Raw genomic sequence first — 17,647 nt, forward strand, 5'->3', positions numbered from 1 at the left:
TGGCACCAGTGTTCGTAACAGTAATTACTGCCGTTGGTTGATGATCACAGTTTGACAGGGCAACTAAACAGTAATATTGACATTATTCTATTGAACTATTATTATATTGAACATCCTACGTAACTGGTATGTTCCGAGCTGTCAGTGGAGAGATGGCATGGGAGGACATCAGTAGACGAATAAGTTTGAGTGGTGTCTTTAAAAGTAGGAAAGATCACAATATGAAGATAAAGTTGGAATTCAAGAGTACAAATTGGGACAAATATTTGTTTATAGGAAGGGGAGTTAGGGATTGGAATAACTTTCCAAGGGAGACGTTCAATAAATTTCCAATTTCTTTGCAATCATTTAGGAGAAGACTAGGAAAACAACAGATAGGGAATCTGCCACCTGGGCGACTGCCCTAATGCAGATCAGTAGTGATTGAATTGTTTCAGAAGTGATTATTGAACTCTGATAGTGCATAGTAGCTATCAGTTTTGTAATTGGATTATGAGCTAGAATAAAGTTTACTTTAACGGTTACAAGGATCACTGTTACAAAAAATTGTAACTGTGACATGTAATGGTTCCTAAGTAGAGTAACATTTTAGACAATATTGCATTATGAGTATTGTAGGAATTTATCTTGCCTTGAGTGGCACTGTAATGTATTGCCTGCATTCACCGTTACAAGAATATTGCGGTGTAATCTGCGCAGAAGGGTCAATTTCCATATGTTCCAACGTGACATTTACTAGTTTTCACTACGTACATTAGCAGGTTATAAGTCGCATCAACAACAAGAAGGGTTTTCTCAAATATTATAATGGCAATAATGTAATAACAGATGCGATAATAAGAAATAGAACATTTAAAATACTGTGAATATCTTTCTTCTTTTTCTTGACCTATTTCTCAGTTTATCAGGGTCAGCACTTAATGTGGATTTGGCCCAGTTTTACGACTGGGTACCGTTCCTGACGCCAACCCTATTTGGAGGGATGTAAAATAAAGTGGTACCGGTACTAAATGTACCAGAGTACAAAATTAATTACTCATCACATGAATTGAACCACGGTGGTCGTTAACCGAGCACTAACCACAAGTAGCTCAGGTCCTTGACAATTGTTTGTTTTCTCTATTTAGAGTTAACTTATTAGATTAAAATTACCACCTAATCAATACTTTATTATAATATATATTATAAAGTATAATAATTATATAAAGTAATAAGTTGATTTAACTCATCGATACGGTCATGAAGTGGACAGCTTGCACTACTTAGAGTTCTCGCTAGATGGTGAGATTGAGCATTCTGCTAACAGAATCATATGGGTAATAGCTACAGTTACAAGGCAGCAAGATGTTTCTTTTCTCTTGTGGTTCTACAGGTTGCAGTTTTCTCAGACAATCTCGGATTGGAAGTTCACAGTGTGTTATTTTTGTAACTGTGATAGTAGTGTAATGGTTTCAAAGTAACCGCTGCATTATTTCTTCCCCATTACTAATTTAATTCTTTAGGATTGTATTGTCAGTGTGAGTTCTGACTCAACCTTCTTCAATAGAGTATGTAGTTATTCAGAGTTTTGACTGTTCAGCAAAATAAATGAAGTTGTTCACAGTTGTGACACTAATAAGAAGTGCTTCAACTGAAAAGAATTACGGTGTACATAGTATTATTCCTTCTTCATGTAAAAATACATAATTGAACAGTGTTCTTTCTCTGAAGTCATTCCAGTAATGTACAGACAGTAGACTAATTTACGTCCATCATCTTATGGAATATTTAGGAACCCGGAAGGACCATTTTGATTTAACATTTGAAACATTGCTAAGTGAAGCATCGACCAGATTAGCTGGCTACTCATGGTTTCAGAAGGCACATGGGTTTTCTTTCCTTTGTGGTTGGCTCTGTTCCTGAAAGCTTTGTCGTATTTTCATAACTTGGTCTTGTTTCAGGGAGGTTGTGGAATGTGAAGAGTTCTTGACGCTCTCGTCACAGCAGGTATCGAAGCTTATATCCAGTGACAGGCTCACAGTACCATCTGAAGAGAAGGTATGTACATCCCTTTACTGCTTCATCATAATTCATGATTCAGTGTGAATGTTGTTTTCACCTTAATCGGAGAACACAGTGCAAAGTTCTTTGCTCTTGTTTGTGAAATATTTAATGGTCTTAAAAGGGAGTGAATTGACACCAGGGACTCATGCCTTGTGAGCGTAAAGTGGTAACACAGGGGCCCTAGCTGTGTCTGACATTCTTTCCAATTATACCATCCTCTTCCAATTCAGCCTCCCTTGGTTAACTCACATAAAATAACAATAACATTGACGGATCTCAGAATTTTGATCTCCTCTCCTTGAACTGTTATTCTTTTGTAAATTCCCCTCTGATTTCCTTTACCAGTTGTTCTATACTAACATTGAAAAGGAATGGGTATGAACTGCAGCCCTGCTTCACTCATTTCTAAACAGCCTTTTCTAGATCTATAAATGCCATGTATGTAGGATTGCTCTTCTTAATTCAATCATCTTAAGATCAGATGTAGGGTAAATAATGCTTCACGCACTCCTCCATTCCAATGGAAACCAAATTGATCTTCTCCCAACTTGGCTTCAATGTGTCTCTCCACTCTTTTGTAAATAATGTTTAAATAATTTTGCGAGTGTGAGATACTAAAGTAATAATGCAGTAGTTTTCACACTTGTCAGTATGAATACGTATAGTGACATTATATCATACGTTGGTACTTCTTTTGTATCATACATCTTGCACACGATTAGAATAGCTTCACAATATTGGTTTCTCCCAAAGTGGTCATTAATTCACTGAGCAATTGGCTGCACAGCTTGGGTCATGTAGCTATCAGCTTGCATTTGGGAGATAGTGGGTTCAAACCCCACTGTCGTCAGCCCTGAAGATGGTTTTTTGTTGTTTTATATTTTCACACCAGGTAAATGCTGGGGTTGTACCTCAACCCTAGAACTGGCAATGTTAAATCTTCTGGTGACAGCCATATTTGGCAGCTTTTACTTGTATGAATTAAATACAAACTATTCACAAGGTATGAAATAAATCTACGAAGTTTTACATATCTACATAAAGCTAATATACTGAGGATTGTCATGTGCACACGAAATTGCATAAATGTACAGTCTGCTCAAAAGAGAAATTCACAAATTTAAAATAATAGTAAAACTTTTGAAACATGTCACAAACAAACTGAGTTATATGAATTGTCAATAATGTACCTGTAATGCATTGGCAAATGTTTCATCACTCTGAGGGCTATATTCTTGAAAATATTAGGAAAATGTATTGGCAGGATGCGTGACTTTAGACCACGTTGCTGCAATAGGTAGCTGTATTGCAGGCTTGTCATCACTTTCACTCTCCAGTATTTGATGGGAAGAAATAGCTGATACAAATTCCAAATCTGACTCAGAATCTGTTGGTTCATTCTCTACATTCTCAAAGTCAGTTTCCAACAAATGTTGCCATATTTCATCAGTAATTTTCCGTAATGAAATACTTAATCACTAATTTTCCGTAAATGCCACATTTACACACACACACACACTGTACTAAAAATTTATATAATCAATCAAACAATATATATACAGAAGTAAATAACTCGTACTGAATGGAAAACTATGAAATAAAATGACAGAATAGCGTAGCAGAGCCCTACGCTTCGTTTACAAACACTACAGCAATGGCGCTCAAACAGATGGTCTGCATGCCTTTATTTTTGTGAATTTCTGCCCAAGGAGGTTGTAACTGAATGAAACTGAACTCACAGCTGTTGTGGGCATCGAGAACGACAAAAAATAGACTATCATGACATCTGTTGAAGAATTGGGGAAATTGCTTGATGAAATCCTAACGTGTTGAATATTCGACAGTGCCACTACAGAGAGGACTGAAGTGTTGAATATTCAACAGTTGCCAGTTCTAGGGTTAATTAAGGCTATGATCGCTTTCTTCCCACTCTAAAAGTAATAACAGTAGAAGTCCGTTATAGAGAAAATTCAGGGTGGTGAAAAATTTACTCGCTATAGCCGATTGTTGTTATATCCGATTATCATAAAAGTTGCGGGGAGAAACCCACAAAGATTAAAATCTGTATGAAACGGCAATCAGTTCATTAAAAACTTGCATTTTCTGGGATTATATTCGCACTAAGGCTTACTCGTTAGTTATTTTTCGATTCTGATACTGTGTGAACATGTATGTTCAATTTCATTCTGAAAAATTGTAGTATCATCCCAGAGGCTTCTGTGGCAAGCGTTTCAGTTTTTTTATTCAAACAGTGTCACCTAACCTAACTGAACCAAATATGTACAGTGAAACCTCATTAATGCATTCCTCATTAAACCTTTTTCCCACTTAGCACGTTGTAAATTTGAAGTCCCGATTCTCATCGTATTAAATCTATTTAAAAATACCTCGCGTGTCACGTCACAAATTTTTGCTATTACCACTTAGTACGATCACATTTTCCTAGACCTGAAAATGTTATTTTTCATCTGTTGTGAAAGACGTGATTTTCAGCTCGGGTAAGAGCCATCGCCACAGTTGCGTGATTACGAAAAAGGACCTTAAATTCTTGAACTTCACAAGATAAGTTACACCTTCGAGGAGCAAGCCGTTAGCTTCAGGGATGTTCAGTTTTGCTTACCAGTTAGCAGCAAGATTGCTGAATAACATAGTGAGCCTATAGCTTGTATTTCGCATTCCATTCAGAAGTAAGAAATTTATTTTGTTGTGTCATACAGTGAAGTGTAGCAAATATTTGTTGCGTGATACGGTAGCCTGTATCTGGATTAGGAACATAATCGTGTGAAATTGACCAGCGTGGTGCACATTTGTCTTGTGGTAGCCTAGTTACTGTATGGATATGGAAAAAGTCATGAAATTCCTTACTAATAAAGACAAAATTAAAATATATCAGAAAGTGGACTGGCATCCTCGTCTTAAAGTGTGTAGAGGTCGCGAGAGTTGAAATTGCACCTTCGAGTTTCAACTCTAACATTTGACTAGGTCGACGTTTTTCAAAATGTCCGTCAAAGTCGCTCCTCCTGATTCCTCTCGGTTGCACATGTTCAGGTGTAACCTTCGATTCATTGTTTAAGTGTGTGACCAGAGAATAACGTTTAATAACCCGCTGCTCCGAAATAAAAGGCTTCTACTAACATTTTGTTTAGATAGAGTGTGATCTGCAATAATACTTTGATATTTTTATTGGCCCCATACACATGTTTTCATATTTGTTGTTTCGTGTTTTTCACACTTTTCAAAGCACTTGTTATTTTATAAGCCCCAGTGGGAAAGGTTTTCATATTTGTTCTCTCATGTTTTTCACACCTTTTAATACTTTCCTCTCATTTTTAGAATGGTAGATACGGTTTTCACTGTACCCGCGAATACACGACGTAAAATGCCCTCATGTGAGAAAAAATCGTATTCACTGTTTCCATACCGCTGTTGGATAGCTTTTATTCGTATATTCAGTAGCATGTTTTCTCACTTAACACTTATTTTTTTATTGTCACCTGCAGAAACGTCTTAACGAGGTTTTACTGTATCATGAAAACGTATTTCAAGCACCAGTAGAGAAATGACAGTGGAAGTCCACTATAGAGAGTACGGCATATAACGAGAACCCTGTTATAACGATAACTTTTGTCTGTCCCTTCAAAATTCCTATATTAAACTGTGTATTATCCTTCCATTACAGCAAGAACCCTATCACTGACGCATCCGTTATTATGAGCGATTATTAGAGTTCGTGGTTTATAGCATTTAAAAATCAGTGATTTAGCGTTTTGATTTTCAAATTTAGCATTTTGTAGCATCTAAACTTCTCAAATTTAGCATTTTGTAGCAAATTGGTTAAAAATAGGCAAAATTTGCTAAATTGCACACACAACAGTTGGGAGTAAAATCATGCTGTTTAATCACACATTGCTCGTCATGCAGTTTTGAATTCACTATGGAAAATAAGACAAACATCAACATAAGACTGCAAGAAGTATTAACGAACACACAGGAATATGCTTATTTTCAAATTTACAAACACAATTTCAAAGTGAAAAATACTATTCTGAACGTATTTATTTATCACAGTACAACACACCTACAAGGAAGAGGAATTTCAATGATGATTTAAGTACAACATGCCAATTATTTAAAAGGTGTCCTCCTTCATTTGAGACCGCATACATACTATTTATTTTTTCGTCACTTTAACATAAATTTGATTAATCACATAGGCTACATAAGAATACACAAAGCAAAGTGAGCTTTTAGCTCGTCTATAGTAACAGGAAACCAATGTTTTTGTTCGTAAGTATTACTGGTTTCAAGGGAAGCGGATAAATTAGCAAGAAATGTAGAGGCATAGGTATTGGTTTCCTTAGTAACGTGATCCCAGAACTGTGGATTTAGATATTCATTCCCTAAGTCCATTTCCTTCGGATTATTACCCAACCCCCTCCTCACTATAGAGTGAATTTCAAAAACTGGTTTAGATGTTACATTATTGTCAACAAGATCATAATTCCAAGTATCATTTTACTAGACTTCTCAACGGGTGAGTTGGCCGTGCGGTTAGGAGCGCGCAGCTGTGAGCTCATCCAGGAGATAGTGGGTTTGAACCCCACTGTCGGCAGCCCTGAAGATGATTTTCCGTGGTTTCCCATTTTCACACTAGGCAAGTGCTGCGACTGTACCGTAATTAAGGCCACGGCCGCTTCCTTCCCATTCCTAGGCCTTTCCTGTCCCACCGTCGCCGTAAGACCTATCTGTGTCGGTGCGACGTAAAGCAACTAGCAAAAAAAAAAAAAAAGTAGACTTCTGACTCGCTCTTGTTGCATTCTGGTTTTGTCACGTAGTTTCAATTGGCACTATCATCTCGGAATCACTTTCATCACTCTCATTTGAAGATGAAGAATTTTCACTCTCCAGAGAATCTTTTCCACTTTCAACATCACTATTTTCAAGCCAGTTACGAATAAACTCATCCATGCTGCGCTTGGATGCCGCCATGATTGTTTACAACGAGCGGCAAAATGAGGTGCTTTTTATTTTCTGTATTTCAGCTCAGAGTTACTTTTTACACAGAGAAAATAGCTTCAGGTATCAACTGACATCAATCGGTTAGGCTGCGAAACAAAGAGAATAAATCTCTCCGACCAGCTAACAGCGATAATGAACTTATAGATGTTCCGTGCACCAAGACGGAAGTGTCCGTCAAAGCATGTTACCGCTTTACGATCACAGTGGGCGCCGTAATAATTATTTCTCCTGAAATAAATAACAGCATTTATATCTTATTTTTAAGAAAAATGCATACTTTTTAAAAATATATGTTTATTTCGTACAAAACTGAGAGTTTCGTATCTATTTCGCATAAATGGTATAATTCCGCATTTTGAACCAATTTCGCATTTTATCGCGAATTCGAAATCGCTAAAAACCACCCGTACGGGTCATATAAGATGAAGGCACATACACTGACAAAGTTTCGGCATATTTCGCATTTATCGCAAATGCTAAAAATCACAAACTCTAGCGATTATGCATACTCAATTTTTTCCATTGCTGATATTTACGCACTTAATCATTATACAGTATGCAATTGATCATCTTCGGTACCGTATCGTTTTCTCGCTATGCCCACCAGCGAGCTCTCTCGTCGACATTCAAAGGCATTATAATACCAATATAAATGGTCCGTTATTGGACATTATAAATTTTCCAGCTAACTCATTCTTGGTTGCCAGCGTTTCGCCCTCGTGTGCTAGGGTGGGCTCATCAGTTGGTACCTAGCACACCTACCAATACGCTGGCTAGTGCATACCGTGGAGGCCACTGCGTAGGCTAACTGGAGCCACCGGCAGTGCCAATGCACTTAGAGACTTTCTCATTATCAAAAATTGATGCCTGCTTGGCCATCAGATGATATAGATGTTGATTCCCATAGGGAATCTGAAATATTTGTCCTGAGTGAGTAAATTTATAATACCAATATAAATGGTCCGTTATTGGACATTATAAATTTTCCAGCTAACTCATTCTTGGTTACCAGCGTTTCGCCCTCGTGTGCTAGGGTGGGCTCATCAGTTGGTACCTAGCACACCTACCAATACGCTGGCTAGTGCATACCGTGGAGGCCACTGCGTAGGCTAACTGGAGCCACCGGCAGTGCCAATGCACTTAGAGACTTTGTCTCATTATCAAAAATTGATGCCTGCTTGGCCATCAGATGATATAGATGTTGATTCCCATAGGGAATCTGAAATATTTGTCCTGAGTGAGTAAATTTATAATACCAATATAAATGGTCCGTTATTGGACATTATAAATTTTCCAGCTAACTCATTCTTGGTTACCAGCGTTTCGCCCTCGTGTGCTAGGGTGGGCTAATCCGTGGGCCTCCACGGTATGCACTAGCCAGCGTATTGGTAGGTGTGCTAGGTACCAACTGATGAGCCCACCCTAGCACACGAGGGCGAAACGCTGGCAACCAAGAATGAGTTAGCTGGAAAATTTATAATGTCCAATAACGGACCATTTATATTGGTATTATAAATTTACTCATTCAGGACAAGTATTTCAGATTCCCTATGGGAATCAACATCTATATCATCTGATGGCCAAGCAGGCATCAATTTTTGATAATGAGACAAAGTCTCTAAGTGCATTGGCACTGCCGGTGGCTCCAGTTAGCCTACGCAGTGGCCTCCACGGTATGCACTAGCCAGCGTATTGCTAGGTGTGCTAGGTACCAACTGATGAGCCCACCCTAGCACACGAGGGCAAAACGCTGGCAACCAAGAATGAGTTAGCTGGAAAATTTATAATGTCCAATAACGGACCATTTATATTGGTATTATAAATTTACTCACTCAGGACAAATATTTCAGTTTCCCTATGGGAATCAACATCTATATCATCTGATGGCCAAGCAGGCATCAATTTTTGATAATGAGACAAAGTCTCTAAGTGCATTGGCACTGCTGGTGGCTCCAGTTAGCCTACGCAGTGGCCTCCACGGTATGCACTAGCCAGCGTATTGGTAGGTGTGCTAGGTACCAACTGATGAGCCCACCCTAGCACACGAGGGCGAAACGCTGGCAACCAAGAATGAGTTAGCTGGAAAATTTATAATGTCCAATAACGGACCATTTATATTGGTATTATAAATTTACTCGTTCAGGACAAATATTTCAGATTCCCTATGGGAATCTACATCTATATCATTCAAAGGCATTGTCGGAGTCGATTAGTAATACCTGTCGACTGCTCTTCCGGGAGGAAAACGAAAGAGGAGAACATGTTTTCGTAATAAATGCGTAAATAACGTGTCTGATAACCATTGTTAACTCATTAAAGATAAATGCTTAAAGATAAACGCTGAATAAGCGATCGCTTACTTTTAATGCTGAATACCGCAATTAAGTAAGAACGAGATAGGCCTACACCTCAGGATATGGCAGAGTGCGTCATTGATTACGAGGTTAGATAATATTTTCTCGTGTCCATTAAATTACGGAAAGGCTATTATCATGTAAATATAGCAAGAATGTTATAATTTCTCTACTTCCGCTTGAAGTATGTTTTCATCATACATATAGTACAGATAAGTTAGGATATGTGACGCTATTTGAATAACAAAACTGAAACGTTTGGCACAAAATGCGATCAATCATCTTCGGTACGGTATAGTTTTCGCACTATGTGCATTTGCGAGGTTTCTCGTCAACATTCAAAGGTGATATTGGAGTCTTTTAGTAATACCTGTCGACTGCTGTTCTCAAAAGAAAATTTGAAATGAAAGAGGATAACACGTTTTTGTAATAAAAGCGTAAATAACATGCTCGATAGCAGTAGTTAACTCGTTAAAAATAAATGCTGAAGTAAACGATCTCTTAATTTTAATGGTATACCGTATACTGAAATTAAGTAAGAGATACAACTCAAGATATGGCAGGGTACATCACTGATTTCAGAGGATAGTTTACATTTTCTCGCGTCTAGTTAAATTTCGGAAAGCTATGCCCATGTCAATTTTTAGCGAGGAGGTTATAATTTCTCTACATCGGTTAGGTTAGGTGATGCTGTTTGAAAAAGAAAACTAAAATGTTTGCCACAGAAACCTCTGGAGTGATACAGTGTTCTCCGAATCCAAGATGACGTTTTTTTTTCTCAGAATCTCATGTGAAAAATCGAGGGTCATTTTGCATTCACGGCCTGATAATAATGAACACCACTGGCAACTACCACAGTAACTACGCTGTTTCTTTTCACCCCCCGCCCTCCCGCGTGCAACCACAAAACTCGTTGACAATAAACAACCACCTCTTTATTATAGGCCTACATCGCTAGGCGCGGCAACTGGTCGTACAGTGCGTATGTGTAACGTCAATGGATCTTGGGAAATAGTGAAGAGAGAATGACATTCTATTATCCTCTAAAAAAAGTTTTTCAAATCTGCAGAGTGGCATCAAAACATGCGAGCCTTTGAATTCTTAGAAAGGCCACGACTACTCAGTAGCAGAGTTATAACACGTCTGCTGTATCTGACGCTTAGTAAAATTAAGTTTTATAGATAGCAGGAATATTTTCGTGCTGGATCATCGTATTGTAAAGATACGTGGAACAGATATTGCCGGCAAATTTTCAACGGGTTCCCGTCGATGTCATGATGCCAATTTTAAGTTGCAGCCGCAAGAAAATACGGCATAGGCCAAACTAAAGCCAATATTCGGCGTTACCGTGAAGACAAAGATAGCTTAAAAATGCGTACTGCACAAAAAATGCATTCAGTGGCCCGCAACAAGGACGGTCTAAAGAAGTTGAAGATGAAATTGTGAGGTATGTGTACAAAAATGCATGGGCGGAATTGTCATACCGCGGCGCAGTGAACTCGTTCGTTGACTTTCAAACTCCGCGATTAAAAGATCTATACATCGCTAGCCGCTGAAGTTGGTCGAATCTGGCGAGCAAGACGTGTGTGTATGGCAGCCAGTTATATCTGGTGGTGATTGAAAGTAACAGTTTTATAGTAAGCAAGAATATTTTCCTGATGGATCGTCGCATTGTAGAGACGCATGGAATGTGTGTTGCCGGCAAATTTTCAACGAGTTCCCTTCGATATTATGATGCCAATTTTAAGGTTCCGGTAATGGTTATTAAACCCGCTGAAATGAAAAATAATTGTACAGCCGCAAAAAAATTACAGCATAACTAAAGCCATTGTTCGGTGTCTACAGTCTAAAAATACGTACTGTATAAGAAAGACATTCATATGATTTTACAATGCACTTTTTAAGCCTGATAATTTTTTGAAGGAAAAAGTGGGGGTCGTCTTGGATTTGGAGAAATACGGTAATATATATTTTTTAAGAATGAAATTAAACACACACTTTCACATAGTATCAGATTTCGATAAACAACAAACAAGTAAGCCGCAGTGTGGATATTATCCGCAAAAATTCAAATTTTGAATAAACTGATTGTCATTTCATACTCAATTTAATGTGTATGGTGGTTTTCCTGACTTTTACAAAAAATCGGAGATAACAATCCACTATAGCAAGTACATTTTTCGCCGTTATGAATTCTCGCTATAACAGACTTCTATTGTATAACCTTCTCACTGGGAATAGCCTTCCTGAAATTAAATCAGACGCAAGAAAATACAATCTAACCCCTGAAATCAGTGATGCACTCTGCCATATCTTGAGGTGTATAACATTCTTGCTTAATTTCAATCATCATCATCATAATTATCAGTTCCCCTTTTCCAGCTGACACCAGGTGGTGGGGCCACATATGGTTCCTCTCCACTTCTTCCTGTCTTTCCTCCATTCCTCAACCAACACTGTGTTCCAGTCCAGGTTCTGTTATCCTATACTGTTCTTCTTAGAGTCCATCCATTGAAATCTTGGTCTCCCTCATCCTCTCCTCCCCTGTCATCTGTCTTTCTGATGGTTGTCTTGGCAGTGTTTCGTCTTTCATCTGCTTGACTTTTCCAAACCACCTCAGTCTGTTCTGTTCCACTTTTTCATTTAGTTTTTGTGCATTTAGCTCTTTTCATGTCTTCGTTTCTCACTTTATCTCTCCTTATTTTCTGTACCATATTCCTCAGAAATTTCATTTCAGCTGCCTATACTCTACTCACATCCCTGAGTCATTGTCCACGTTTCTGCTGTGTATGTCATGTAATATCCCTTGTATATTACTTCTTTAGCCTTCATTGGTACGTCTTTATTCCATTTTAATCTCTGTACATGGTGGTAAAAGGTACTCCCCAGTTGTATTCTTCTACTAATTTCCATATCCAGTCTTTCATTTTCAGTCGGTTGTCTTCACACAGCTATAACAGTTATCATATATTGCTTTATCACTGTTATTAGTTCCTTGCCAATGTCCCTGTGTGTCATGCTTTCCCAAAAGTCATTACTATATCCTTCCCATATTCCCAGCACTTTTCCATGATCTGTCTCAGAATCAAAATGGGTTCTACTGTTGATCTTCCACTTCTGCATCCAGATTGTTCCTCTCGTAATTGACTAGGGGCCAATGACCTAGATGTTAGACCCCTTTAACCTTTTCGCTGCTAATATTGTGAGCGACTATCCGAATCCTCGGTGCTGAATTATTTTTTAAAAATAAAATGCCTCACAATACATGAAAAATATGAAAATTGTGCAAGATATTTCACATGAACTGGCAAATAATTCCAGAACAGATTTCATTCTTATTTTTTTCACAAAAATTAACAACACAAAAAAATCAGGGTTGTCCATGTGAGCCAAAAATACACTTTCCTATAAAAAATTCTATATTCCATTTGCACAAGCGCTAAATTCTCACCAAATTAGACAACACTCTTTCAACAGTTACGAATGTGAGACATTTTAGCTATTTTTCAAATCAGGGTTGTCCATAATAGTCAAAGTACTCACTGGTCATCGCCTTGAATAGATCGGTTATGACTAATTATTTCATAATAAAAAGCAATCAAGGAAAATTTCACTATTACAGTAATGTAACAAAAATTCAATTTAAGCCAGGGTTGGCCAAAATAAGAAATGTAGTGAAAACACCAAGTTCTAAAATATCAACTCACCTAATTTACACCAAATTGGTTCATAATTTACAACAGACACTCCAATGTACCGTCTTCAAAACTTCACTAATGTTTGGTATATTTCGAAGCAGGGGTGAACACAGAGGGCCACGTCACATTTGATGCACATGTACCGGGTTTCTCGCCTCTTCTTTTCGCCAGTTGTTGTGTTGGAGCAGACATGGCATCTTGTAGGAAATTTCTTCTTTGGAGTAGGCTGTACAGGGGATGGGAAATGTCTCTCCGTTAGTCTGAGTGGTTGGTCACCAGATGTAGGACGTCCTCTTTTACTGGTTTGTCTAGATACATGGTACTTCTGGATGAGTTCCCTTATAAGCTGTAGCTGGAAATCTGCTAGTGATATGTTCTGTCCTGTTTTGACATTGAAGAGGGCATGAGAATTTAGAACAGTGATGTCCAGCTGGTGGAAAAAGAACTTTCGGTACCATTTCATTGACTTCCGCACACATTCTATAGAACTGATCATCATGTCTGACCGGTCAACAGGACCCATATACTTATTATACTCAACAACGCAATGGGGTTTCTCTACAGGCAGTCTTGTCTGTCTGTCCGTCTTCCCTGTAGGTATCATTTTGTCTGTATGTCGCGTGGTCAGCATACAAACTTCCCTACGATCGAACCACCTGATGGCAATCATGTTATCTGTCGCTTTTGATTCAGTTTGTCCTTTCTTCAATTTTGTAGTAAATTTCGGCATACCCCTCCTGTTTCTCCTGACGGTACCACATGTGTTGGTTTTGTTTTTGTGTAGGTGATCGTACAGTTGTGGACTTGAATACCAGTTATCTATCCACAGTGTATGTACTTTCTGCAAGTACCTTTCAATTAGTGTCAAGACAACTGCACCTGATACCCAAAATTCACGTTCAGGAATTATTTCTGTAGTTGACCCTGTGTAAACAATAAAATCCAGCACATAACCGGTCTCACAATCGCAGATAACAAATGTCTTTATTCCAAATCTGTGTCTCTTAGATGGGATAAACTGAATGAATGAAAGCCTGCCTTTGAAAAGCGTCAAACTTTCATCAGTGCAAATGTTTTCAAACGGGGTGAACGTTTCTCTGAATTTGTTTCTGAGATGGTCAATTACAGGTTTTATTTTATATAGCCGGTCACCTTCAGGCTGACTGTTGTTCTCGTTGAAATGTAACAACCGCAATAATAAGAGATACCTGTCTCTAGACATGAAATCCGAGAACTGCGGGGTCATTATTAGAGGATCAGTTGACCAGTATTCAAGAATTGTAAGTTTCTTCATTCTTGCCATAAGCATTGTCACGGCGAAAAAGACGTACAGTTCTTCAGGTGTGGTTTCCCTCCATTTCTGTAGCCTTGAACTTGGAGACGGTGGCATTGTTTGCGTAACAAATACAAAGTACTTGTTTGTTTCAACTGCTATATGCTCCATGATTTCTCATGAAAAGAAGCACTGAAATACATCTAAAACCGCTGGTTCATCCTGAATCACACCGAATGGTATACCCGATGAACTGTCATCAAAAGTGTGTATTACAGGACTAAACATATTACCCATGCGCCATTGAAATAAATCAGGTTCGGAACGAATTCTTTTCCTGGTTTGTGGAGCTGGTACTTGAGGCTCAGCACTATCACTGTCATTAGAACTGTAATCACTACCCAAATCACTGATATCTGAGTACTCATCTTCTGATTCAAGGGTATTCACAGCTTCTGTAAGTTCGAACTCGGAAAGAACGCGCCGTCCACTACTTGAAGCCATTTTTGCAAACCCTGGATACAGGTGCTTTGCGGGACTGCCAACCTAGGTTGCGCGCTGAGCTGAGTGCATTATTTCAGATATTTGACCGTAGATAGCGTTAAAATGCAGTCTCCGTTTTGACTGATGACCCATTATACTGCTAAAAGATGTAGCTTGCTGCCTCTCAAGTTTGAAAAACAAAGTAAACTCCAAAGGTATATATATCCTGTTCAGAACTTTAGCTAAAGTTACCGACGAGATATCTCGGGTGCAGCAAGGGCGTGACGCATTACCACGCCCGAGATATCTCGGGCGTAGCAGTGTAAAGGTTAAACAACAAGCATCATCATCATTGTAAGTGACTTTCACCTTTTCTCTAATTCTTCTTTCCGGTATCCTTTCCTTTATCTTGGCAACATGGGAGAGGATGGTGATTTCTCAGTAGTTACTGCTAATCCTCTTATCTCCTTTCTTGAATATTGATATTATAACGTGCTTTTTCCAATTCATGGAAATTCTCTTTCCATACACACTTGAGTATTCCATAAGTCCTCAGGAGTCCCACTGGTCCTGCAGCCTTGATCATTTCTATGGCTACTTCTTCTATTCCCACAGCTTTTTCCAACTTAATTTTTTTAACTGCCCATTCTACCTCTGTCATTGTAAAGTCTGATTCCTTCTCGGTTCTTCTATTCTTCCTGCCTGCATACCTTCTCCATGTGTCTAGTTTCTCACGTTCACCAGTTCACTGAAATATTCTTTCCATCTTTTCATTATCTCTTTGGGTGTTGTCAGTATTACTCCTCCTTTCTTCTTCACAAAACCTGTGTTCACCATTTTATCCCCACAGTTTCTTATAATTCCAAATAATAATTTTTTTCCTGCAGTTCAAATCTTCCTTTACTTTGTGGGTGAATGTTTTCCGACTTTTCTTCGGGTACTAGTATTTTGCAAACTCTTTTCGCTTCATATACCTGGCTCTACTCTCTTCAGTCTTTTGTGTTTTGCATTCCTTCCAAGTTTTCTTCTTTTCCTTTACTATGTTTCATTCTATCCTTCTGCCGTAATGTCTCTTTCGCTCCTACCTTTCCTGATGTTCTGCTACAGGTTTTCTTTGCACACCTCACAAATGCACTCTTAAAATTATTCCATTCTTTTTCAACATGACTAATATCTGTGAAAAATCACAAAATCACACAATGCTGATGGTTAACAATATCTTTTCTTGTGTTATTCCTCATAATATGGTGTTGAACACAGAGTTTTGTTACAGTCTCTTTACTTGTAAAGGATCCTCGTGTTTCTTTTTGGGTCTGAGGTTGAGAACTGTCATCATTTAAATTCAGGAACTGTAAAGAAAATATGGGAGTGTGGATGAATGGATCAATACAGTGGAATCTCGATTCTCTGTTTTTGGAGGGATCACAGAAAAAAAAGTACAACACGGGAAAACGGAAAATCTGGGAACGAATGAAAACAATCAACAATTCGGCTAAATGTCACAAAAATGAAATATGTAGTATAATTTTACAAACAATCCAAACCAAACTACAGCCCCAATGGGCCTTCGCCTACCAAGCGACCGCTGTTCAGCCCGAAGGCCTGCTGATTATGAGGTGGCGCATGGTCAGTGTGTTGAAACTTCTCAGCCATTATTCCTGGCTCTCTAGACAGGGATCACTATCTCACCATTTGATAGCTCCTCAATTTAAGGCAATCATGTAGGCTGAGTGGACCTGGAGCCAGCCCTCTTATCCAGGTAAAAATGCCTGACTTGGCTAGGAATCGAACCTGGGCCCTCAGAGTAAGGGGCAGGCAAGTTAGATCGTGGCGTCGGCTTCAAACATTACTTATTGGTACGTGAGTTGAAAATCTCAAAACTGTACATTCATTTTTACCAGGGAAACTTCATCAGTTTCCCGTGAAAACTCCTTTCAGTTCAGCAACTTTGATCAACCAAACTTTTCGAAAAATCTAATAACCCAAACCAAACAACAGTCGGCCACAAGTAGTTTAAATTCTCTAATCTAATAAAATAAAGCACATTAGATAGAAAATCACCCAACATGATGGCAAAATCCCTTCTTTTTTTAAATCTTCCATTGTAATTTGGTTTCCGGTATAGTGTTCATAGTCAGTTTCTGGAAATCTTTTACAGCGTAAATTAGGCATACATAGACTCCTAAAGGTTGAACTGTAGTATATGGTTTTATATGTAAGTATCGATTCTCAAAAGTTCTTGACTGCATTATATTCAATTCTGCCCATCATAAATCATAATCAAATTGGAAAGAGAAAAAATATAATAAAAACTTCAGAAATTACGGTTATTCGTGACCTTGAGATCAGCTGGAAAGCACACTCGCCGTACAAGTCAGTACAAGTGGGAAATTATACAAACTTTTTAAATATGACATGCACAAATAAAACGACTGCGGTTTTGATGACATTTTAACACAAAAATGTAAAATTCCCAGTCTTATATTAGGACCAACACAGTAATATGCAATTTCAAAACCTCCCATGGCTTTATGTATGCAAGGTGCAACATCTGTTCTGGTCTCGATAACATAATCATATAGAATAATATTAAAATACCAAATTTGTGTTAAGAAGGCCCAGTGACTACAGTGCACTGAGGGAAGTGCCGAAAACCTGTCTGGCGATACAATAAAAAAGTAAAAAAATTAACATCTAACCCTGAACATAATGTAGACGTTTTACAATTATGAACATTTGATGAAACTCATTCCATCTTCGAGTAGAGCTGCCTAAAT

At 38.3% G+C, this 17,647-nt stretch overlaps 1 protein-coding gene across 1 annotated transcript in view; it reads left to right on the forward strand.

Annotated features, from left to right (window-relative positions):
- Positions 1-17,647, forward strand: part of kel (kelch protein) — a 162,303-nt gene that overhangs the window by 61,206 nt on the left and 83,450 nt on the right. The window contains exon 5 of the mRNA XM_067138413.2: positions 1,941-2,037. Coding sequence (XP_066994514.1) covers positions 1,941-2,037 — 97 coding nt within the window. The remainder of the gene's footprint in view (positions 1-1,940; positions 2,038-17,647) is intronic.

Source organism: Anabrus simplex, chromosome 1, assembly GCF_040414725.1.
Source record: "Anabrus simplex isolate iqAnaSimp1 chromosome 1, ASM4041472v1, whole genome shotgun sequence".
Taxonomy (NCBI): domain Eukaryota; kingdom Metazoa; phylum Arthropoda; class Insecta; order Orthoptera; family Tettigoniidae; genus Anabrus; species Anabrus simplex.